At 34.8% G+C, this 25603-nt stretch overlaps 1 protein-coding gene across 5 annotated transcripts in view; it reads right to left on the bottom strand.

Annotated features, from left to right (window-relative positions):
- LOC132702511 (probable phospholipid-transporting ATPase IM) overlaps positions 1-25603 on the bottom strand; it is a 91413-nt gene that overhangs the window by 11710 nt on the left and 54100 nt on the right. For 4 of the 5 annotated variants that reach the window (XM_060671179.1, XM_060671178.1, XM_060671177.1 and 1 more), the window contains 12 exons: positions 24778-24990; positions 19811-20016; positions 17904-18234; positions 16101-16245; positions 14548-14730; positions 8760-9052; positions 8577-8696; positions 7054-7245; positions 6469-6745; positions 4369-4681; positions 1501-1775; positions 314-537 (listed from right to left, as the gene is read on the bottom strand). In XM_060671179.1, coding sequence (XP_060527162.1) covers positions 314-537; positions 1501-1775; positions 4369-4681; positions 6469-6745; positions 7054-7245; positions 8577-8696; positions 8760-9052; positions 14548-14730; positions 16101-16245; positions 17904-18234; positions 19811-20016; positions 24778-24990 — 2772 coding nt within the window. The remainder of the gene's footprint in view (positions 1-313; positions 538-1500; positions 1776-4368; positions 4682-6468; positions 6746-7053; positions 7246-8576; positions 8697-8759; positions 9053-14547; positions 14731-16100; positions 16246-17903; positions 18235-19810; positions 20017-24777; positions 24991-25603) is intronic. The other variant, XM_060671176.1, reaches the window with a different exon arrangement.

The following is a 25603-nucleotide window of genomic DNA, read 5'->3' as shown; positions in this document are numbered from 1 at the left end:
ACAATTAAATAAAAACGTTTGACGCGATTCGAGCGGGACGAACCACAGATTTTAATATTTTATGAACTGTGTTGATGATTTAAGTGATTCAGGAGTACTATGTTGGGTTGTTCCCAGGCAATAATTATAATATATAATATAATATATTTAATTATAACCTCGACAACGTATCGATATGATAATTCCGATTTTATCAGTCTTGGACTATGTTGGTTTTTCCCCTGTACCCTTCAAATATAATTTTTGGTTTGGTTAGTACGAGCCAAGTGGCCAATTATCGATTGACTAGATGGTAGTGCTGATGGTAACCTACCTGCGCGCTGAACCCGCAAAAAAACGCGTACCAAAAGTGGCACAGCGTGAACGCGAAGTTCTTGTTAAAAAAGTACCGCAGGAAGCTGCACATCCGGTAGTACGACCATCTGCCGTGCACGAGAAGCAGCCGTTCGAGGAAACAAAACTGGGCGATCGAGTAATCGGAAGCGAGCACCGCCTGCATCCCTTCCTCACCCGAAATTCCCACCCCGATGTGGGCAGCTGCAAAAACCACCATAGATATACCGGGTGCGAAAATTCGTTTAAACATTGAAATAAAAAACTGTTCGATGACACCGAATATAACCCCCATCCGAAGTAACCGGTGCTCGGGCAATTTTAAAAATTGAAATGGAAAATTTTAGGCCACACGAAAGTCAGGTTTTGTCTGCAGTTTTCCTTTGGAATCTCGGTAGATGGCGATGCATGAATCCGACTTTAGTATTCTCCTACCTTCGTTTTAACATTATTTTTTCTATTCTCTACTTTAAAATATCCAAATAATTATTTAATGAAATGGTACGCCAACTAGATACACCTTTTTTTTCTAACATTTAAATTAATTAAAAAGATCTCGCGAACGCCACTGCTTAAACAAAAACAAGTTTATTTAGGCCATAACTCCTTTTAAATGTCAACAATACCTAGCGAGTTTAAAATCAAAATCTAGAAAAACTTTTTGAAAAACAAGGAAAAAAAATGTTTTTCTTTTCGCAATATTTCAGCGTCCCTCTATTTCCAAAACGAATCATTTTTGGACATGAGTTTAAATGAACTTTTTTACTTATTTTTATACACGGAATACCCTACTAAAGTTTGCCCATTATACTTCGGGCCGCCCTGTATTACAAGTGTACACCGATGCAGTGATACAACTGTCTCCAACTATCCAGAAGAATCCAGAAGTTTTGTGAAAAGTATAACTGTCTTCAACGTTTATGTAATGTAAAATTAAAATAAAGACAAAAAACTAAACAATTACTGCAACATTATTGCACAAAGATCGCAATGTACTTGTTAAATAAAACAATTACTGCAACATTGTTGCACAGATTCGAGCATAAATGTTAAAAATAAAACAATTACTGCAAAATCGTTGAAATGCACAACACGAGGCATTGCACCAAATGGCGGAAGGAAGACCGTGGAAAATATTTTCGTGTGTCGATAAAGTATAAAGTGTACCTTTGATCATGGAAACGTCATTGGCACCGTCCCCGATGGCCAGAGTGACCGCGTGTTTGTTCTTCTTCACTAACTCCACGACCAGTGCCTTCTGCAGAGGCGTCACCCTGCAGCAAATCACCGATTTGCACTGCATCACCACGTCCAAGAACAACCGCTCCATTTGCGGATGCAGGCAGTGCACCAAAGAGTGGCCATTGATGACGATCGCGAATCCAGCGTTGGTTTCTTCGGCGTGAGGAGCCTCGACTCCTCCCAGATACTCAAGTTCCGTACTACAACGACGGGGTCGTTGAGAAACGTTTGGGGAGAGTTATTGAAAAGGGACGTTAAGAAAAAATACCAGTGACGACACGATGAAAATCGATCAAAGCGAAATGTGTGAATTAAAAAAAAAAACTGTTGTGAAAGCTCAGAAGTGTGACGATTACAATAAAAAACGGCGAAGAATGGTGTTTGTGAAAGTTTGAACCAGTTGTCTAAACTAAACTCAACGGCAGATGAAGTATAAAGTTGCGTAATATTGACTAGCTATAATTTCGATATTTTTTGTGGATGTTGAATCTTCAGCATGTGGCAAAATAGCTACTTTAAAGTAAACTAAGCAAAAAACGGCACGCCTCATTTTTATTTCTTAGTTTGTGATGTTTGTCTATCTTTGGATAATAAATAGAACAAAATGTAGCTATCAAAAAGCAATTCAATACCTGGGGGGTATTGAATGTTATCGTTCCAGCATGGGCAGTTTTGGAGACATTGAAATGTTCCAGAAATTTTTACTAACCCAGTATAATCTTCATCGCAGTGCAACAAACATTTTATAATTACTTATATGAAAGAAAAATTCAGTATAAACTTTACAAAATATCAGAAAAGGGGCCAAAAGAAATGATTGTATCTATACTATTGACAAGATGGAACAAAAGAAAAATTTATTTAGGTTTAAGCTAGACAATATGAATAAAACAATTTTTGAAGATTTTTATTATCGAATCTACTTTCAGTTCTGCTTTTTAAAATTAATTTCACTACTTGATTAAGTTAGATATACCTGTAAAATTTAAAGAGGGAAAAAATGTTCAGAATTTTTTTTATTTATACCTTACTTAGTACCGTCGATATTGCTGATAAATAATACACGCTGTGTGTATCTGAATTATAAGCCAAATTAAGTGAAAATTAGTCTATTTTGTCGTATGTGCTTAATTATTATTTATCCAATAAATTGTATAAATATATTAAATAAAATATATAATTGCAATGCATTGAATACCCATAAAATATACTTGGTGTTCACTTAAAAAAATATCAAATAGGCTGAAATCTCTGTCTGATGTTAAATGGTCGTTAAGGCAACCCTACATTTTCTTTTTTCTATCGAGATAAGCATGGTACGTAATGAGTAATTTTTCTTCTTTTAAAATTTCCATTCCTTTTTGTGAGTTGACCACTCACATGCCTTAGGCAAGACAATAGGCACAAATCATAGTGACTCACATGTGACAATATATGTGAACGTGCCTTAATTATTCATTGGGACACTCGGTAGTCCCTTTGTATACCGAATCAGGTTTTACTACTCTACATCTTTCCAAAATAGTCTATATGACCTCATATTCCGAAACCTTGAAACGCGGTTGTCGTTCCTACGTTTATATGAACTTTTTACCGAGCGTTGGTGCGTGTTTTTGAAACACCCCATATGATGAAAAAACATTCAAATACTTTCCCAGTTTTGCAGAATTTCAAAAATGGTGCCAAATGTTTACATTAACGTTCATTTATGTTAAATAAAATAATTACTGCAATACTGTTGCACATATTGTAATGTAAATGTTAAATAAAACAATAATTGTAACATGGTTGCAGATTGGAATGTAGTGTAAATATTATATAAAACTATTATTGCAAAATTGTTGCATACATTGCAATGTAAATAGAAAATAAAACAATTAATGCAACATCGATGCAGATTGAAATGTAGTATAAATGTGAAATAAAATAATTACTGCAACATTGTTGCACAGATTGCAAAGTAAATGTTAAATAAGATAATTACTGCAACATTATTGCACATATTGTAGTGTAAATGTTAAATAAAACAATAACTTCAACATCGTCGCAGTTTGGAATGTAGTGTCAAAATAAAACTATTACTGCAAAATTGTGGCACACAGCAATGTAAATGTTAAATAAAACAATTACTGCAACATTGTTACAGATTGGAATGTAATGTAAAAATAAAACTACTACTGCAAAATTGTGGCATCCATTTCAATGGAAATTTTAAATAAAATAATTACTGCAACATTATTACATATATTTTAATGTACATGTTAAGTAAAACAATAACTGGAACATCGTTGCAGACTGGAATGTAGTGCAAATGTTAAATAAAACTATTACTGCAAAATTGTTGCAGATATTGCAATGTAAATGTTAAATAAAACAATTACTGCAACATTGCTGCAATGTAATGTAATAAAACAATTACTGCAATATTGAAAAATGTGATTTTCTCGTTTCTTCGATGAATACTTTGCGAAAATAAATGACGAAAATTAGTGCTGTGCGTGTGGCGAACGAACACAGATCTAAAAATTAAACGATAAGACGTCTAAAACGTTAGAGAGCAGAGGTAGAGATTATCTAATTATTCCGCTAATCTACGCGACTCTACTACGCCCGAAAGGACCACGTGGGTTAGTCACTTGCGCTTCGAACTTTAGCCACCACAAAGATAAGAATCCCTTTTTGTTGTTTGGGTAAGTAAATAAATAATTTAGGCAATAAGTCAAAGATAGAAGACAGCGAGAGAGGGAGAAATTATCGATCCCCTGAAAAAATCTCCTCCTTAGAGTCGTCTACCTTGCTCTCTTGCACTTTCTCCCCGATTCGTCCCACCTGAACGTGACGACGCTGATCGCCTGGCCTCCGCCCGTCTTCGAAGGAGCGGACCCGGAGGCGGCGTGTTGATCGTTGGCGGCACCAAAACCGTTGGACGTAGGGTCAGTCACGTGGGTGGGCGAATGCGGCCTATAAACGTTCACGATCTTTATGTTGTCGCGGAATTTGAGGAGCTGTTGTTGCACTTCGTCGAAAGAGGACGCGTCCACTATGAAGATGTCGACGAGTTCGTCGGTCAACAGTTGACACGAGTATCCGATATTGATGGCGGTTTCTGGAAAATTATAGGGAAAAGTTTTGTCACGCCCGCAACCAATCGCAAAATTAAAAAATACTTAAGAGATAGATATCTACACAGAGTAGAGCGTAATACGAAGCAGCGCTAAATGAGGCTGTCTTACCATGTAAATAATGACGCTAGGGGAAGATGGATAGAAAATCAGTTAGATATTAAATTTAATAATTGCATAATACAAACAAATAAAATTCAAAGTCAGTTTGATCATTTAATCTATTCTGTGTTTCCAAATGATAAGCGGATACATTTTTGAATTAATTTCTTAATTTTGTGATGGTCCTTTTTTGGAGTATTTTTTATTTTATAATTTTTTTGAGACAATCCTTTTTTTTGTGCGTCTTAATATACATCCGTTATTTTTTAAAGATAGTCCTTTTTTTGTTTATCTCAGATTATTTTTCTCACTTTTTTGAGATAGTACTTTTTTTGCATCTTAGAATATCTTCAGTTTTTTTAGATAATCCTTTTTCTTGGTAAAATTTTGAATATTTTTCTTAACTTTTTGTGATAATCCTATTTTTTGGAGACAATCCCCTGCGTGTTGGAATATTTTCCTTATATTTTTTAGGGCAGTACTTTCTTGCTGTAACGTAGATTATTTTTTTACGTTTTTAAAAATATTAATTTTTTCGGAGAGTTTACATTATTTTTATTTTTTGAGGTAGTCCTTTCTTTTTCAAACTCATATTTTTCCTTATCTTCTCGAGATAGTTCCTTTTTTGTGCATCTTAGAATATCTTCAAAAATTTTATTCAAAAAAATCCTTTCTTTGAAGAAGTTTAGATTACTTTTCTAATTTTTTGAGACAATCCTTTCATTACACATCTTAAAATATTTATCTACTTTTGTTAAAAGATAGTCCTTTTTTTGGAGAAATCTAGATTATTTATCTTATGTTTTTTTTTTAAGATAGTCCTTTTTTGGTCTAAATTAGATTACTTTTCTCATCTTTTTAATACAGTTCCTTTTTCGATGCATCTTAGAATATCTTAATTTTTTGAGATGGTATTTTCTTTTGCTACAATTTTGAATATTTTTCATAACTTTTTGTGAAAGTTCTTTTTTGGAGCATTTTAGAATATCATTTTTTTTTTACAAACCTTTTTCTTGCAATTTAGATTATTTTTCTTACGATTTAAAAGAAATCCTTTCTTTAAGTTCAAAATATTTTTCTTATTTTTTTAGACAATCCTTTTTTTTTGAAGCGTGTTAAAATATTTTCTTTATTTTTTTTAAGTCCCTTTTTTGGAGAAATTTTAGTCTTTAGTCTCTTTGGTCAAATTTACATTATTTCTCGCCATCTTTTTGATACAGTTCTTTTTTTGGTGCATCTTAGAATATCTTCATTTTTTGGGATAGAATTTTTTCATGGTACACTTTTGAATGTTTTTTTTAACTTTTCGTGATAGTCCTTTTTTGGGGCAATTTAGATTATTTTTCTTGCAGTTTAAATTATTTTTTTTTTTACGTTATTAAAGATAATCCTTTCTTTGAAGAGTTCAGATTATTTTTATTTTTTTGAGGCAATCCTTTTTTTAAGCGTATTAAAATATTTTCCTTATTTTTTTTTAAATAGCCCATTTTTTTGGAGAAATTAGAAATTCATCTTTTTTTCAAGTCCTTTTTTTGGTTAGTTGGTTAGATTATTTCTCTTATCTTCTGAGATAGTTCTTTTTTTTGTACATCTCGGCTTTTTTTTTGGGTTGTGGGTAGAGGGGGGGGGGGTTAAGAACATGCAAGTACAAAGTAACAGGGTCACACACCTTGCTTATCCCCGGTAAGTACCCAAATCTTGATGCCGGCGAGTATGAGGTTGGCAATGGTGGACGGGACGCCGTCCTGGAGCTTGTCCTCTATGGCGGTGGCACCGATGAGGATCATATCGCGCTCGATTTCCTCGTAGATCGCGTCGAGCTTCTCGTCGCGATCCTCCATAGCGATTGCCGCCTCCTGGTGCCGCTGCTTCCAGTTGTTGAAGAAATCCTCGTCCAGGTCGCAGTACGCGAGGCACAGCGTCCTCAGACCTTCGCCGGCGAATTTCTGATGCCGACATGATTCGCGATTAATGACAAAATGAAAAAATTTAAACTTACGTTTAAGATTTCTTAGAAACAACTCGTTTTTTAAAAATAGAATTTAATTTCCAACCAAAATTTTTTAGGGTACATATTTTTATCTCAATTGTTTGGCTGGTTTGGATGATTTTATCTATATCTCCTTCATAAAAACTTGATGAATCGTTTTTCACTAGCAATGTTAATGTTGCGATGACTAAATCATTGCGAAGTCCCTTTAATGTGGTTCGATTACTCTACAGCTTTCCGAAATATCCTTCAGTTATTACTTACGTTAAGATGGTCTTGCGTTTTGGCTTTGAGCTCGTCCTGACCGTCTTTCAGCCTTTCGTAAATAACGTTGTCGGCCCCTTTGCAGAACAACCGTAAGTTGCTGTCTTTCCTCAGTATCACAGACATTCTCTTTCGGACGTTGTTGAAGTCGAGTATGCATAAAAGCTCGTAAACCTCTTTGGCGCCCATAACCTATCGGAATGAATTGAAATCTCAATAATAATTTTGCGATTAATGCAGCTATAGACCTTATATTGAGCAGATGCTTAATTCTGCGACTGGCGATTAAGAGCAGTAATGATCCAGGGAAGTTGGGCAAAAAATTTCAGTAACCTGAATAAATTAGTTTTGAAAACCACATTCTTAATGCCTTCCCATGCCCATCATTTGTTAAACTTTTAATTGGCTTGAAATTATTTTTCACTAATACAGGGTGTCCCAGTAGTGGGCCGTTTCAGGGGGATGGATTAAAAAATCATAAAATTTTGAAATAAATATAAGTACATATTTTTCATTTCGCGGAATAATAATGCTATCAAATGAATAGTCTGGAATAATTTATTTCTTATCATTCCATTTCCATCGTTTGGTATGAACGTCACAATCAAAAACAGTCGGTTGTTTTAACTATTTTTCTCTAATTATATTTCTGAAATGGTTTGCAAAAATCAAAAATATAAAAAATATATATATTTAAATTTTGCCAATTGTGAATGACTCGGGCTGAGATCGTTTTTCGACAGAGTTGATAACCGGATAGTGATGTGACCATACTTTAAGGTATTGGCAATGTTAGGTCTGATTTTCTACTGATAAGAATATCTAAGAATGGGAGAATATTATTAGTTTCTAAATGAATGTTAATACGTATGATAGGGCGTATAGAGTTAAAATAACCAAGTATCATCGTTTCTATAATTTTAGTTTTAGATGGAAGGTCTCGAAGGCTTTGTTCTTGTAGGCCTTCGTAAATATATTTGCGATGAATGGTGATAATGGGGAACCCATAGCTCTTCCCGAAGTTTGTTCAAAAATTTATCCGTTATAAAAAAAAATATGTTCCAGCAATTTTTTAATTGATTAATGAAATAAAAGGAATTTAGTACGGAACTATCAGTTTTCCCTGTAAAGGGTTTAAATATAAAAGCTAGATATTTTGCTAGAGAATATACTGGAGAATCCATGGCCAAAGGGGTAATCTTGATTTGTGAATCTTAGGGAGTCCATAGAGACGAGGAATTTTAGAGTCATGAGGGGAGACTTTCTTGAGGATTCTGATAGAGAAGTAGAGAAGAATACTTAATAAGAGAATTAAGGTTGTTTCACAGATAAGGTAGGACCTTTTTTACGATACTATCCGTCTGAAAGAACATCTTGAATATTTTCCTGATATGCACTTGTATTCATGACCACCGGAGCATTTCCTTTATCTTTTATCTATTTTTGTTACCAATAAAAATAAATTATCTATTATAATTATTATCATTATCGTCATTATTATTACTATTACTAAAGCAACACACCTCTATCGTAATACTGTTCGGCGTCCTCTCCTTGAAGACAAAACCGAAGTTCCTGGCGGCCGACACTAGCGCCGCCTCGTCCGGCGACTGCGCCTGGTACTCCAATTTTCCGTCCCTGTCCTGCGAACGAGGACCAAAAAAAAACAGGACGTTCGACTTTTCGAATTATATCACCCGACTCACCTCCGACATCACCGTGTGACACAAGGCGAGCAGCCGGAAAAAAGCGAACGTTTCCTTTTCCCGCCTCCGCACCGCGTCCAGCAGATTCTTGTCGTAGAACTTAAACTCGGGCTCGTAGTTCGCGTTGAACGAAAAGTCCAGCGGTTCCGTGTTCTCGGTTATCTCGATGACGTCGCCCGTCCTCTGGTCGACGACGTCGCCGTAACACTTGGCCGCTATCGAGCACTTGTTGAACGTCATTATGTTCTGGGTCAACGTGCCGGTCTTGTCGGAGAATATGTACTCGATTTGTCCTGGAAAGGGGCGTGGACGACCAATTACGATACGTAACAAATGCAAAACAATATGTTACAGATGCCATGTTCCGCATAGTTCCTGTTCCATCTAACCATTTCGCTGAATATCTCATTTTAATTAATAATAATAATATACTTTAATAATATACTTTATTCAGGTAATTTCGACAAGGAAAATTACAAGAAAAGGCAAGAGTGCAGCGCCCAGACGTATCTGCTTGATGATTTCCACACTTCTCCTTGAACATAACATCACACTATGGTAGTGTACCCACTCAATTATAAACAAAAAGAAAACCTAAACCTACCTCTGTAAATAGTTATTTATTAACTAAAGTCGAGGCTAAAGTACTGAAGTGCCACAAATTTTTAAAGAATTTTAGCAGCGCACGGTGGTTTGATTCTGCCTGTCTTCTGTAACTTCTAGATGTTTTCTTCATTTTTTTTCTTTTTAAATTCCAGAACATAACCACGTCTTTCGTTTATTTGGAAAATAATTTATTGTCGCATTCTGAACGGAATGGGGCCGGTCATTATATAGTTTAGCCAAGTCTTTCAAATATACCAGATCGGTGACGAGGAATTATGACCCCTTTAAATGTTAGACTTAAGTTATTCACGTCTGTTCTAAGTTATTTTTCGGAGAGGTATTCGGGATATTTTGCTTTAATTATTTTGAAATAAAGACAACAGCGATGGATCAAGCGCCGCGTCTTCATATTCGTCCAACCCGGTCAGCAGAAGCTGATAGGTCTTCCGCGACGGATGCCGTAAACGTCAGGCAGCATTTTTGAATCTTTTTAATACATTGTTGGGTTCAAAAGCAAACCGTGATCTCTGGAAATTTTGTCAATTCATTCAAGTTCACTTGTAACAATAATATGCAAAATGGGAGACTTGGATATGGCTCCTTAAATTTCGTAATGCTGGGAACTTTTCATTCCAAAAAACTGTAGACCAACTGTAAAGAAATATAACGTGGGCTATAGATACACAAAAAATGTAAACGTATCCGAAGGAGGAGCCGGAAAAGAGATAGACTTGCAGCATAGCATGACGATCTGGAATAGCGCTCTGGTGGATTTTGGAATCAAACTAAATAAAACCAAGACAAAAGTAATGCTGATAGTAACTGAACACGATGAGCACTTTATTTCCAACAGATAACATGACCCAATTACAGGAAATATTAAATATAAATCATATGATATATTTACAGGGGACATAAAAACTAATCCTAAAACTTCTACCATAAAAAAAAGAAAGAAAAGGATAAGATTTGTCTGTCGAAGTTGTCTAAGTATAGCTTGGAGATCATCACAATATAAATCACAGTGCAATGATACTTTGGTGAAGGAAACACACATATTGTAAATCGGGTTTTGAAACTGGATATCGGATCTGGGTAACTGGAGCGCATGAAAACGTAACTGTTCTAGAAGAAACGTACAATCGATTCGGTAATGAACTAACTTATAGAGAAATGATACAGATTGCAAGTCTCTGCGTAGGCTCAGAGACAGTATAACGAACCTTCTCAGTAAAACATCATGGACTCTAAAAACTTCGTCAATCAATAGACTAGAGGCATTCGAAATGTGGTCACTAAGGAGAATGCTCCGAATTTCATGGCTGATAAGGAGGTTGTCAGAAAAGCGGGCGTAGAGAGAGAGAGCTTTTTGAAGTTATTAAAAAATGTAACATTAGCTACATCGGCCACATACTCATACAAAATACAAATCATACAAAATCCCGCAGTTAATTTTGCAAGGAAAGATCTCGAGGTGTCGGTAGTACAGATTTCGTGGTTGCGTAATATAAAACATTAGACAGGTGTAAACAACACTAATGCGCTTGGTTATGGTGCTATCAGTAGAACCTTGTCTTTGAGATAGTCGTCAACGCACCACGTGTTGGGCAGGTTAAGAAGAAGATCATGATCAACTCCCCTGGACATTAGATACTTCATTAACCTTCTCTGCACACTCTCAATGGACTGAGCATGGCAGTTATATATTGGTGACTATTCCACCGAGCATATAGCTTGGACCTAATGTAACAGTTAAATAACAACTTGGCACTGGAAACCATTTTAGTAATCTAAAGGCTGGTCAAATCCTTTACAATAGCAAGTCTAGTCTAGTCAGCATCATGAAGGTGATAATAAACCACATTACCCTTTTTTTTAGTTTTAGTACACCACTAACTAACAATATTGATGTTGGCCTGGAGAGTCATGAAGTCTGTGCTGGTTTTAATACAGATATAGTTTCAGGTCATCCACATTGGCAAACTTGTCGCCGATGATCAAAGACATGAGATCGTATATAAATATATTGAACAGAAATGGACCAGAGTTAGAAGCTTGAGGCATATCAGAAGTTGGAACAAAAGCAACTGATTTAAAGCCCTCAATTTCAATGAACTGTCGACGGTGGTACAATGTCTAGTGTATATAACGTCTACTTGACCTGGCTTGTTCAGGGAGTCACAGGCATAAGAAGGTTGGGAAAACAAAGTTCTTTTCGAACAAAAACCATGTTGTTGCGTAGAAGGCTTATTTCAAATTTGAGCAAAGATAAATTTATGTACTATAATCTCCAATATTTTCGAAAAATTGAAAAAGATCGAAATGGGTCGGTAATTTTCAACTGCAGAAGGATCGCCTTTTTCGAAAATAGAATAAATTTTGGCAATTTTCCAGTTTTAAGTTCTGGATAAACAGCCGTTTTAAGTACCAGGTTAAAAATGTGACATAAAAGAGCACACAGTGCGTGGGAACGATAAAACTTGGTATGCCGTCAGGGCGGGCACTCATTTTATTTTGCTGATCTTGCAAGGTAAAGTTAGGTATATTGACTGGATCGGAATTAAAGGGCGCGGTTGAAGATAAACATGGATCTGGATAAATATATATAACATTGGATGTTGTATTGACACACCAGGTTACAAGACTCAATTACTGACGAGTAGAAATATAGAACGGAAAACAGAAAAGAGCTAAAAAAAACAGAATAGAAAAAAAAATTAACACTGTACTTTAAGAACATCATGAGTAAAAACGAAATATCAACAAAATAAATGTCTTCAAGGGTATAGATCCTATCCTATAGATCAATTTCAACATTTGGTTGTGAATTGTGGACACGGGACTAATCAACAGAAAAGCAAAATTGAAGTTCCGGAGATGAAATACTTCCGAATACTTAAAGAGTCACCAAAATGGACAAAATAAGAAACGGACCTTGAAGTACAATCGACACTGGAACACATAGAAACACCACAATTGGTGAGGATATGGAAAACACAACAAATGGGCAAAATTTGTACACGAACAACATTATATTAAAAGCAGAAATGTAAGATATGATAAAATAATAAAAAATAATAAAATGATAAAAAGGTTTTTTTGAGTAGATATCATATGGCAGTAACGCCGCTGTCACATTAATTTCATTAATCAAACTCGACTTTGCTGTTGTATACAAATTAGTGCGACCCTACTAATTTATGAACGAACGAAATACGGAAAAACCATCACCAAGAAACGAAATATAGCTTGTACTCGATTTAGTTTGCCTTGCAGAAGCCCCTTCAAACCACATGAACTGGATTTCTCTTTACATTATCGACCCAGAGTATAATACGTACTTGAAGTCGACTTTATTTAGGGGCTTAATATACAGGGTATCCAAATAGAGTACTAGGGTGTTTCATTTAAATATATTTCCAACATATTTATGAATCATATTTAAAAATATTTTTACATTTTATTCGTTTAGTCTCATCTATAACTTGCATTTCATAAATTTTTAAATTAATTGGTATTTATCGTGGATGTGATTTTTTTGAAATACAGCGCACAAATCAGGGCTCGTCGGTCCTTTTTTTATATAGACAGTTGAAGGCACTTGTGGAATTTCACTATAATCATTTTGTTAAAACAATTTGAAAAGTAAATTTAAATCCACTTTTCAATAGAAAATCACTTAAAATATTTAATTTACTATATTACCATTATTTATAATTTAATTTTATATAACAACTTTTCCTTTCCACTCTCAAATTGAACCCTAAGTTCGTAAACATTCGATAGTAACTTCTGTTACTTATAATTATTGGTGAATATTTTAGCTATTTGCTAAACATGTACTGGCATAATGATTAAATGATTTCTGCGTATACTAATCTAGCTTTACTTCCTAAAAATCTGACACCAGTCAACGGCTGACTAATAAAATTAACGGGCGTCTGTTCAAATTTATTTTAATTTGTTTGCCCGTTAGAATCTGTTTGCACTTCATTAGATGTGTTTACGCTCACCTATTAAGATATTAAATGTCCTAAGCAAATATACACCAATGCAAACCAAAACTAGATCCTTTAGTACGCCGCTGTTTACGTTTCACATTGGTTTACTATTTTGCCACGCCTCCATTTTTAAATCAAAAAACTCGCCAATCAACCGTAGCCTCGAAAAAATATATATTTTTTTGTGACTAAATGTTGTATTTGTTTGTATTGATATTTTTTGGACCAGTAACAAGTTTCTTATTTTAAATAGAACAACCTGTATATTAAAAAATCAAAAAAAAAATTTGCTATTTTGATTTTTATATCAAAAATGACGTCTGCAGGTCTACATACATCATCCAACGAGTATAGGTTGACATTTGAAAAACAAATGAATGCAGGGCCATCGAAGACAGATTTTCAAGAAAAAACACATCTAACTTCACGTATAGTCAAAGAAATGTTAACATTTTCGACAAGGTTCTAGCTGGCTACCGTTTGAACAATTAAAGCATAAACTTCCTAATTTTGTTGGGGCGAAGGCTTTTTATACTGTCCAGGAGTTTCAAGACTATGGTTTTGATTTTTATTATTAATCTTCTGATCTCTTGTTCAGAGCTTAACCGAATCTGGTTCGCATTCTACTGCCCAGTTGCTTATATACCGCTTGAAGGGGGCGGAGCTGGTGGAGGGACATGAACATTATCTCAGATGACTGATTCCCATATTAGTGAAAGGTAAGCTGTATAGAACTATAGAACTATCAATGTTCATGCCCCTCCTTTAACTCAGCCCTCTCAAACGATATATAAGCAGGTACAGGGTAGAATGCAAGCAAGTTTCACTTAAGTTCTGATGATGATCGGCGAAACGTCAGCTTGATAGTATCTATGTATAGGGAATCGAAAATAGTAAATAATCAAACTAATATAGAGACGTTATATAAATGATCAGTAGTGTGTAGTAAATAGCAGTGTAGTGTTAGCGATTTTGTTATTTTGGAAGAAATAAACTGTCAGATCAGTTAAGTTTTACGTGTAGTGACTAATTTAATTTTACCGTCACAATTTTCCTCAACTTGATTCCATTGTATTTACTGCAAATTGCTTTTGTAAAATAATCTATTTCAATTTTCGGTTAGACACGCGCAAAAGTCAGTTTGCAAAGAAAAGTAAAAAAACTAAGTTGTAAACACTTGCCCAGTTCCTCGTTCAACGTGGTCGTCCTCGCTTTGGCGTACATGTTATTTTTCTTGTAATACATCTGCTCGTCCCAATTGATCAGGAAGCTTTGCATGAACCTTATAACCTCTACGGATACGTACAACGAAATCGGCACCACCGTATTCAACACGATGGCGTACGAGAAAAAAACCAAAAGAGCTGAAACGAAACGATACGTTACGACGTACGTACGACACAACCCATACAGCGTAAAACGTCCATTTCATGTAGGTAAGACAAGAAGCACACGAAACCTACGGGACCGTTAATCAAAATATAAATTTAATTCAAAAAACGGTCGACATGTGTCGCCAAACCATTGTTCGTACTTTTGGGATATTTTTTTAAATCATTTCTACCTTTTTCCTAATTTTAAAGGCTTTGTCCTTGTCAATAATGTCATTTGCAAAATTTATCAACAAATAATGATTGAATAACGGTTAAACCTCGTTTTCTTAAATGAATAATTAATTTTTAATCATCATCATAATTAATTTAATATACCATTCCATCAAACTCTAAAATTTAATAGTCGTCTTACAGTTATCGCGTTAATTTTGGTTTGATTGTAATGGCAGGTTTATAAGTAGTATTGATGTCTGTCTTTAATACACTTTAACAAATTTCAGTGAACAGGTTTCTTTAACGTTCCTTAATCTGATATGGTTAAACTGCGGGATTAAGTTTCAACACAAAAACAAACAACAAATTAATTATAGTGAAAATATTTAAAGTAATTATAGTTAAGCAATAAAAGTAATTACATATAATTAAATTATTTACTTAAATTATTTAATTAAAAAAAAATAATGGAGTATTATTAAAAATAATTAAAAAATAATAAATATAAAAATTAATTAATAAAAAACAAAGCGATCCTTCTTATCTGTGAATCGTCAATTTAAGAAAAACGTATTGTAACTCTTTACCTTCATCGAAACAAACAAATACAAAAACGAAGTATTATTATTATAATATTGTCTTTTTTTTCTAATATTAGGAATAGGAAGAACCCAATGGGAGAAGTTCATAGAGAGCTAAAAATAGGTAAGTTTCGACGACATAAGCAAAGGAATAAAACCAAAGAACAGTTTTATTTTTATTTTATGCAGAATGTTTATATGAAAGCCCTGTTGCATGGGCTGAGATTTTAGGTTGATATCTGCAGATTTGATGCAAGGTTGGGTATAATAAGTGGCAGAAAGTCGATTTTGCCTGGGATCTGATTGAAACCAACAAGAAAACGTTACTACTATCTGAATTATAAAGTGAAGTTATAAGTTGGTATTTGCAGGTTTGATGTAGTTTCTAGTACTATTGGCGATCAATATTTTTTAAAACATCATTTTCTGATTGAACCAGAAGCTTTTTCTTGTTGAATGCGATCAGATTTATTATGTCCATTCAAGATTAAACTAGATGCATTAATGAACGTCCTATGGATATCTGTATGTACATTTGCGTCTGTCTACAGTACATACTACGCACGTGTTTGTGGTGTGGTCTCCCTTACAATATGGTACTCATACCTATGATGGTAGCGCCCCCCAATGGCTCGGAGGGCACCAACGTGTCCCACGGCAGGAAAGTCTGGAAGTACCGGCCAACCAGGGATTCCCAAATGCCGCAGGCCACCATGCAGAAAAGGCACATCGACAATAGAAAAAACACTATCTGAAAGGGCGAAAAAAAAATGTACAAACTATCGTTTGTCTCGGTGTGGGCAGCAAATATTTAAAAATTAGCCACCTCAAAAATTATAAAATCATCTTCGAAAGTGCTCTTAATGAAACCGACATGTCAGTTTCTAGGTATATTTTTTGGGGTTTTCTGCTGATTTAAAAAGTGTATTCAAGTGTTTTGCGACGATTATTTCATAGTAAGAAACAATACTTTTGTGTTTAAATAATATATTTTCCATTTCCATTTCCAATACCTTAGCAAAATGTCCCTCATCAGTGAAAGATGGTGTTTTCTCGAAATTGTTATTTCTTTATAGCTAGAGCTGTTTGTGATAAATCAACATGAAAACTTTCATTCGGTAGTTTTTGGAGATGAGGAATACAATTACATTGTATTTTTTCACATAGTATGTAGAGAGCTCTAGTTACACCCTAGAATCTCGCTATTTGAAGCCGTAACTTTCTTCATAGTTAAAATCAAAATTAAAAAAAACTTCAGCAGGTATTTAAAAACAGTAAAAGAAATAAATGGAATTTGATTTTGTTTTGTTTGTTTTTATTTTTTGGATATCACCAAAAGTGGCAGGATTTGATATTGATATTGATACATTTTTTATAGATCCCAAAATATGTAAATGCATCTCGGACCATACCCTACAAATGATAATACAGTAGACTCGCGGTATAGTGAACTACTCTAAATAGAAAATGTATTCTGTAGAGGGAACAAATTGGCTCTCGAAATAATGAACCCAAAAAAATTTGTTGGTCAACAAAAAACGTCAATACAGGAAAACGTTTCCAATTCCATGATAAAGTCAAGAAATTAGAAGAATTAAAGAAAAGTGTCCAAAGAATATGACGTTGCTAAATTTACTATATGCGCTATTCGAAAGAGAAGAGTAAGGGTAAGAAAAGCATTAACAATACTTTTAACGAACCAGGAAAAATGAACACTTTAAGACATTCAGAGTGTTTACGAATGAAAAAGGTTTTGTATAAGTGGTTTCTAAAACAAAGACAGAACCTTCTCGTGAGCAATTTAATTTTTTTCTTTCCATGCAAGCGGCAGCTAGTTACAAAAATACAAAAGACGCTTAAAGATTTCAGTCCAAAAATTGTCATCACAGTCTGAGCTTGTTGATCCTTTCAAAAGAAACATAGAAGAAAAAATTAAAGATCTTCAACATTCGAAGAGCTAAAAAGTGATAATGATCCATTTTCGTCACTCGATTGATACAACCGATGGATCAAAACGCGATTCGTTTAACAAAAGTATTTTATCGCAAGTTATTGGTCTCAAGACTACAACTAAAGCGATCAAAAACCGACAACCGTTTTTTAGTGAATTGTAGATATATTCCATATAGTGAACAAATTGGTACAGTGATTGGGACTTGCATTAATTTGTTTACTATATCGCGAGTCTACTGTATATATATTTTTGATCAAAGGACCTCTCTAATATTTTTCGGATACAATATTGCATTTTTGATATGTATGCCAAATTTTAGCTAATAATCTTACAAATTATTTTGGGAGATAAATCGAAAAAACAAAAAAGAAAATCTTTGACACCTTTTTTCTCATTTCACACTTGCCCTTGCCTTAATTCATCATCCTATATATCATCATTAAATTTAAACTTACCCCTATGATTAAAAAATTAAGTAGCCTGTCTATGCTGGTGCGTTTGAATTTGCTTTTACCGCTGTTTTGCATCAGCTTGGTGTCCTTGCCGGCGAAAATCACCACCCCGTAACACCAAGAGGTGTTGCGGAGCACGCAACCTCTGAGTATGATCTTGTCGTTGTCGAGCGAAAAGGTGCGGCCCTTCCACACCAAGACGCCCTCGAACTTGTTCAGGAGGTTATTGGGCGTCTCGCAGACGATCTCGCCGTCGAATTCGCTAATCAGGGCGTCGTCTTGACCCATTTCGGCTGTTTCGACGAGACATTGCCGGCACTTCAGGTTAGTTTCGCTAAAAAAAAATTACCGGGTGGTTTTCGGTTTTACTGAATATACAGGGTGATTTCAAATTGAATGTAAATAATTAAAACAAAAACGGCTTTTAACATTTTTAAAATTTGGCACCCATGTACTATGTATCACACACACATTTTTTTTTCAATACACCAGTGGCGAGCGTATAGACTTTCACCTGTCTATTGTCGCATTGATGGTACACCACTGATATGATTTAAAATAAAAATTAATCTTAGAATCTCCAATCATTTCTAAAGAAATTTTATTCCTTGATTTTTTCCAGTCCGACGTATGGTTTTCGCTTAAAGAAATAAAAATCAATTCTCTGCATGTTCATAACAATATCTGTTGTCAAGTTGTTTTTAAATTCAGTTCTTCGCATCTTATTAATTATTATTAATCTTATTAAATTATTAATTATTAATTTGGTGTTGAAAATATCCGAGCATTGTTATTTTAAAATGGGAAACTAGGCGAATATATCAAGAGCGCCTTCCTAATAGACTCGTACCAGATATACGAACATTTTCAAATGTAAAACTATCGCGGGCGCTCCGACATCGGCGGCCATTTTGTGGGCTACTTTTGCTTATTGTTTCGCAAATTGCTACGGGACACAGTCAGTGCGTCCGAAATTGGGAGCTATCGAATTGAAATTCGGCATGAATTTACATTTCCATCCCCAGAAACTGGGCGGGATCGGGAATAGTTAATTATTTTTTTAAAAATTTCCAAAATTGCCATTTTTCGGTGTAAATCATAGGCCGTAACTAAATGTAGAAGAAAAATTAAAGATTTTCAACTGGCGAAAGATCAGATTCACAACGCTGGAAGCTCCTTCCTGGAAAAACATGTAAGAAATAAACAATGACCTTTGTAGCATGCACAAATTAAAACCACTAGTGATTGGAAAATCCAAAAATCCTCGATTATTCCTGCTCCTGAAATTCGAAAGCTGATTGAATGACAACAGCGATTTTTAAAGAATGGCATCATAAGATGTTTATTCCAGAGATAAGTTTAGCAATAGGAAAACATTTCAAATTGCACAATTTTTACGAACAAAATTTTGAGGTCTATAAATTAATTTTCGAACCTGTTAAAATTGGGCGGGATCGAGAATAGCCATTTTTTTTTTTAATTTCCAAAATTTTTCTTTCGGAAACGAAAAAATTCGATTTCTCAACAACCATCCGTCCGATTCGGAAAATTCTCAAACCGGAAAACGCGCGAGATTCGGTGCAATAACCGGAAAATATAGTTTAATCCAAAATATACAGGATGTCCCAGTTATGGTAAACACCAAAAATTGCCATTTTTCGGTGTAAATCATTTACCGTAACTATTAAATCTTGGCAAACGGCGCAGTTTGGATTGAACGTCCTTTTGGGTCGCGTCAAGAGCTACAATGTTTGCATTTACCTTTTCCAACTATTATATACAGGGCGAGCGAAATACAGAGTCCGTTTAAATTATAGAGGGCGTATTTTTTTCCAAATGCGGCAATTTCTCGTGGCTTCTTTGCTAATAATCTCTTTTTTACTATTACACCGAAAACGGAGGCAACTCACCCGTCCAATTCCGAGGTTTCTATATAGCACAAACCGTTGGGCTCGCTGGACGTCAAAAGCAGCAAATCCGCGGCCACGAACGTATTATTGTCCATGCGTATGATGTCACCCACCTGAACCGCTGACCATTTCTCTTGCACGAGCTTACCGTTCCGCACGACCCTAGATTTTCTATTGTTCACGTGCGAATCCGAAACGTGACGTTGCTGGAAGTAGTTTATAAGTTTACGCGAACATTCAATATGAGACTGGACCAAAGACATTATATCCAAGAGACCCGACAGACATACGCAGATCACTCTATCAGTTTTGGTTAGAAATATGGTACTCACTTTTTGAGAGTTTTATCGAATAAATAAGAGAATTGTTGGTATAGACTAATTCGGAACAAACATATTAGAAAGAAAAATGTTTAGATTTTCAGTTATTTATTTAGTTTATGAGAGCTGTTTAGGCAACACCGTGCCTTCATCAAATACTGATAAATGTATGTAGTTGATAAAGGCACGGTGTTGCCGAAACAGCTGTCATAAACCAAATCTGAACAATTTTTGTTCTAAATTAATTGTGTTCAATGGATTTTTATCAAGTAAAAGCCACCTCAGTTCAACTATTTCAGAAGATTGTGTTTTTAACCACTTATTATATAAAAAGATGTATTGCCCCTCATTTTCCATTTATATCCTTTTTTGATTTTCAATTATTGGTAGAATATTTCTGGAAATCAGTAAACTAAAATTTAAAAAAAAAACGCTTTCCTCATGGTAAGTCAGTGGTGCCCTGAGAGCTCTCCCAAACTTAATGCTGCCAAATGCAAAGTCCTATCTTTCTCACGAAATAATAGTCCCATGTTGTTCGACTATACACTCCACGATGTGCCTTTGGAGAGCAGAGATACGTTCAGAGATCTGGGAGTTGTGTTTGATACTAACTTTACTTTTAATGACCACACATCACAAATAACTAGCACAAATTACTGGACTACAGTATTAGAAACTGGGCGAGGTATGTCCGACATATTTTACACTATAACTCGTTTATAATCCATAATATGGTCACCTATCTAAGAAAATAGTTTCGAGAATGCCCAGCGTAAATGCTTAAAATATTTTCAATTTATGTTACATGAATATTATCAACTGTTTGACATGGAGTCTCTTAAGGATAGACGGACTTGTTTATCTACGGCCACGCTGCATAAACTAGTTAATAATTTTAGAGACTGTCTATAATTCATTGGTTCAATTTTAAGGGTAGGATAAATATGATCGTCAGATACCAATTTTTCAAATATATTACCGACTTGTATGATAATAACTTTGACTTACTGTACACTGTTGTTTCTAAATGCAAAGTTGATGGTGGGTGGTGGGGGGTAGTGGTGCCGAGTGCCAAGATGATATGTTCTTTGATCCGGCACAAATTGGTCTGTTGCAGGCGTCCAAGCGAAATAACATCAACAAGATGACGCTCCACAATTAAGTTATCAGTCCATTTTAATCCTCGAAAACGGCGAGATGCGACAAAGCTTCTCAGATCGAAAACTTGGCCACAAGGGGGACAACCGAGTTCATGCCTCGAATTGAGAGATTGTGACAAATTTGGACACAAACTACTTTTTGTCAAAAATTTGTTGAGGTTTTTATTTCTGTTACGTTTACCAGTAGGGTGCTGCATTTTTGAGGGATTTTCCATGGTTTTAACCTGATTTGGTTTTTAAAAATTACTTTTTTAGATTAGATTATAATAGGATAAAACTTTAAGTTTGGAGTCGAGGTCGGACAGCCTCTTCCTAGTAAAAATACTAGGCAATTTTAAATTACATGTATTTGAATCTGTTGTTTTTTCTCAGATCTGACGAGCCTGGTCCCATGGTCCATCCTAGGCCAGGAACGCCCATCCCAAGTCCCAGAGTGCTGGAAATTGTTTGTCCCTTTTTTGTTTTTTTTTTTAGATGTGATCGTCTTGACCGTTTGTAGCAGCGTTGACCCCAAAAAGAAGAAGAAAGAATTACTTTGTCAGCGTATGTAAATTTTAAATATTGTCAAAAAACATTTTTCTTTCTGTTTTGCGGAGCAACACCCCGAAAAAAGAACAAATAACTGGATGGGACTCTCAGGGACATTAACTACATCCGAGTACAAAAGGACAATTATTTTTAATTAACTATATGTAACCTTATTTGCGGATTAGAAAGTATGGAAACGCTACTAAAATGTGTTGGTGTAGGTTTTTACTTTACTTTTCTAAGGAAGTTAATTTTTTGTAGAGACTGACTGAGAAGTCAAATGCCAAAAGCAAAGCTGTTGAAAGTAAAAATGATGTTACCGGGACTGTAGGAGGGCCTTCGGTTAAAACTAATTTAAGGTTATGGTTACGGTTATTGGCACTAATGGGACAGAAGTTCTAAGAGGGTTATACAGTAGAGGAATTGGGGTTAGGCTCCTGTAACGGACATGAAACTGATCAAACTTCGATGCTGGCATTTGTTAAACCTCAATTATTATAAACCCCAGCAAACCTCCAGAAAAACCACTAGACACCCCCACCATGAAATATTAAATGAAGCCATTCACTATGATGAAAAATTTGAAAATATTGTTGACGGTGTGTTTCTAATAAAGTTCAAATAGAAACAGATGAACACAATTATGCCAGCACTGACACTCCCGTGGCGAGTACTCAAGAAACATACATAGGTCATAAGGGTTCGAAGTCGAAGTGGATTGATTGATTGATGATTGGACTTGAATTTTAATGTCCGTTATCCCATTCTTGATAATGGGAACTCTATCCTCTGACATTAAAAATTAATTGAATTAAACTTAATTAATTAATTAAAAAATTGAGTTCTCTCGATAAATAATACTTTAATAAATTTACTTTTTACTCTATCAATGTAATTTCTTTCGGAGGGAAATGTTATCCATTCATTTCCTAGTTGCTTAATAATAGTTAGAGTGACCTAATGTGGAATATCTGACACTATTGACCTATAGTCCTATACGTCTAGTATAGCCTAGTCCTATACGCGTTTGATAGTGTCCAGTGCCAAAAAAATTTAATACAATTAGAATACTTTGCTGTGGACATATCGCCGTGGAATTGGTGATTTGCATGTGAACTATCAAAAAAGGGTACACTATATGGCTAACCATCTCTTTAGTCAACTGGAAAAGACTTAAAAAACTGTTCATGCGTCATGAAAAATGGGTCATTGTTATATCTAATAAATCCTCGCTCTCTTAGAACTCATTTTCTTTCTTCCTCTCTAAGTATAACATGAATGAAAATATGAATGGGAAGCATCTGACAATTTCATAAATACAATACAAAATTAAATCAGAGATAGAACCAACAATTGCTAACCTTTTTTAGTCAATTCTTTAATTACTTAATTTATTAAAAAACGTTATTTGGATGCAAGAAACATCAAATAAATTAGTTAAGTTTTTTAAAGAAAAGAAAACGTCTCCATCTATATCACACATATATAAGCGACTTTAATCGACACCTCCGATGATATTGTCAATATTGCTACAAATATATGTCGAAATGTCGATTCGGTAAATTAAGCGACAAAACCGATTACATGGCTGCAAAGCATAAACTCCGCTGTCCCCCAGGTACACCGGTAAGAAATAAGATTCTGGGAACCAAAACCAAGTTTCACAGAAATTCGACGCGGGTGTTAGGATTTTATAATAGACCGGGTTCAACTTTACTAAAACCCCTAGGTCAATAAACATCGGGTGGTAATTAATGCTAGAATGCTAGAATAACTAGTCAGTAACTAATGCAACCAAATACCATAAAACAATCCCAAATAACAATAATAAAGGACTGTACTCTTCGCGTTTAAAGAAAACCTCTCCAAAACTACTCTATTAGGGGGCATAAATAAATATACACGGAACCGCAATAGTGCAAGGAGAAATATATAACCATCTAATGCAATCCAACTGTGGTTAGACTTATCAAAATTGCAATGGTTCCTTTACATTTATTTTTAGGTCAAAGATAGGGCAGAACTAAACAGTACGGTAGATTCGAGCAACCAATCCAACACTTAAATATTGATTGAGAATATTTAGCAAAAGCAATTATATATTTATATTGCTATGTTTTGGAGAAATAGCCAATGCCAATTCGAACCTGTTTCATGCTATATCATTGGGAATTAAACCCCATAGAATTGGTATGGGAGCAAGTAAAATAATTTGGAGCAACGCATATCGCCACTTTTAAAACAAGGGAAGTTGAAAGCCTATTGCAACACGGAATCAAGACAGCGGATTGTGAAAAATGGAGTAAGTGAGTCAAAAATGTGATTGAAATAGAAAAGTGTTGAAGCTAATAACATGTTAAAAAACACTACAGCCCCTTATTATTTCACTGGATTCCGACGACTACAGTTTTTAGAAACAAAATTCATCTTAGAATAATTAATAATGTATAATTGTAGTTATATTTATTATTTTACTAAATTAATGGTAGTCTCTCTACTATATGCAAATTAGTGTAACCCTAGTTCATAAACCATATTAAAAAGTGAAATATGGAAAGGTACCATTGCAATTTATCACAATTTTATGGCACCACCCTGTAGGGATCCCCTTGGTCGAACTTGAAGAAGTCAACAGGATGATTGGCGAAACGTCAGCAATTTCGATTCATTAACAACCGATGCAGGAAGAATGCAGGTTCGTAAATAGTATAACACTTTAAGCTATCCACGGTTCATATTGCAAATTAACATTTTATTACTCTCTCACATTAACAGAGGTTAGTTTTGGTTGTTTTGGAGGTAAAATTTAGTTGACACGCTATCCACGATGGGAACACAGTAGGAGTCTTAGTAATCACTATTCATTGACATGTTTTATCTATGGTGACATCCCACAGCTTTTCGATGTTGACAACCAAAATTAAGCGTTTGGATATAATGTCTTTATAGCTGGACTTACTATGTCGTCGTAAGCGTCCTTAATGGCGGTGAGACCCAAAACTCCTATAAGAGGCAGTGCCGTCGTAACGGGTGTCAGACTACTGATGGCCGGGATTAGTTGCAACACCAAAAGGCACAAGAAGTAAAAATTCGCCAGCCGCTGAAATTGCTCGAACAGGTTCAAGGGCAAGAACGTCAGGATCGAGTACTTCGAAGTTTTTATGAAGTTACTCTGCAAAACACAAACGCAAACATTTTATGGTTTTTTATTTATAAATAACAAAGTTAAAATATAATTCAATCAAATTAATTTTATTTACTTTATATGGTGAGAATCTTTAAAAGTCTAAAAATATTAAGTCTTCTGTAAAATGTGTTTTTTGACAATTTTGTGGTTTTTGAAACTACTCTCCTGTTTAAATTGTTTCCAAATGTTTAATTGACCTTACGGTCGTTTATTATCAAGGACTAAGATTGCAAAAACGTGCGTGCAAAAACTGGCAAATAATTAACGTTTAAATTCAAATATCTGGAAACATAAATATTTTAACGTGACACAGTGAGAGGTATTTACACAGGGTGAGCCGCAAAGACAGATTCTGTCAAAATGTTGGGAACATAAATTACACTTGTTAAATTCTAATCACAAAAATCAATTTTTTAACATATTTAAGTCTCGCAGATTTCCACGTGTTTTCTAAAAATTAGTATGCATAATAATCCTATTTTCCTAAATTTTGCATATTAAAACGGAATGCTAGCAGGAAAAAAGAAAGGTGTGCCCCGTCCCAGATTTTTAAGTAATTGTGGAAAATCGATAGTTCACTGCCTCACTTTGCATAATT

Source organism: Cylas formicarius, unplaced genomic scaffold, assembly GCF_029955315.1.
Source record: "Cylas formicarius isolate icCylForm1 unplaced genomic scaffold, icCylForm1.1 PGA_scaffold_5__7_contigs__length_24384050, whole genome shotgun sequence".
Lineage (NCBI taxonomy): Eukaryota > Metazoa > Arthropoda > Insecta > Coleoptera > Brentidae > Cylas > Cylas formicarius.
This window is presented reverse-complemented; position numbering and strand designations above follow the sequence as displayed.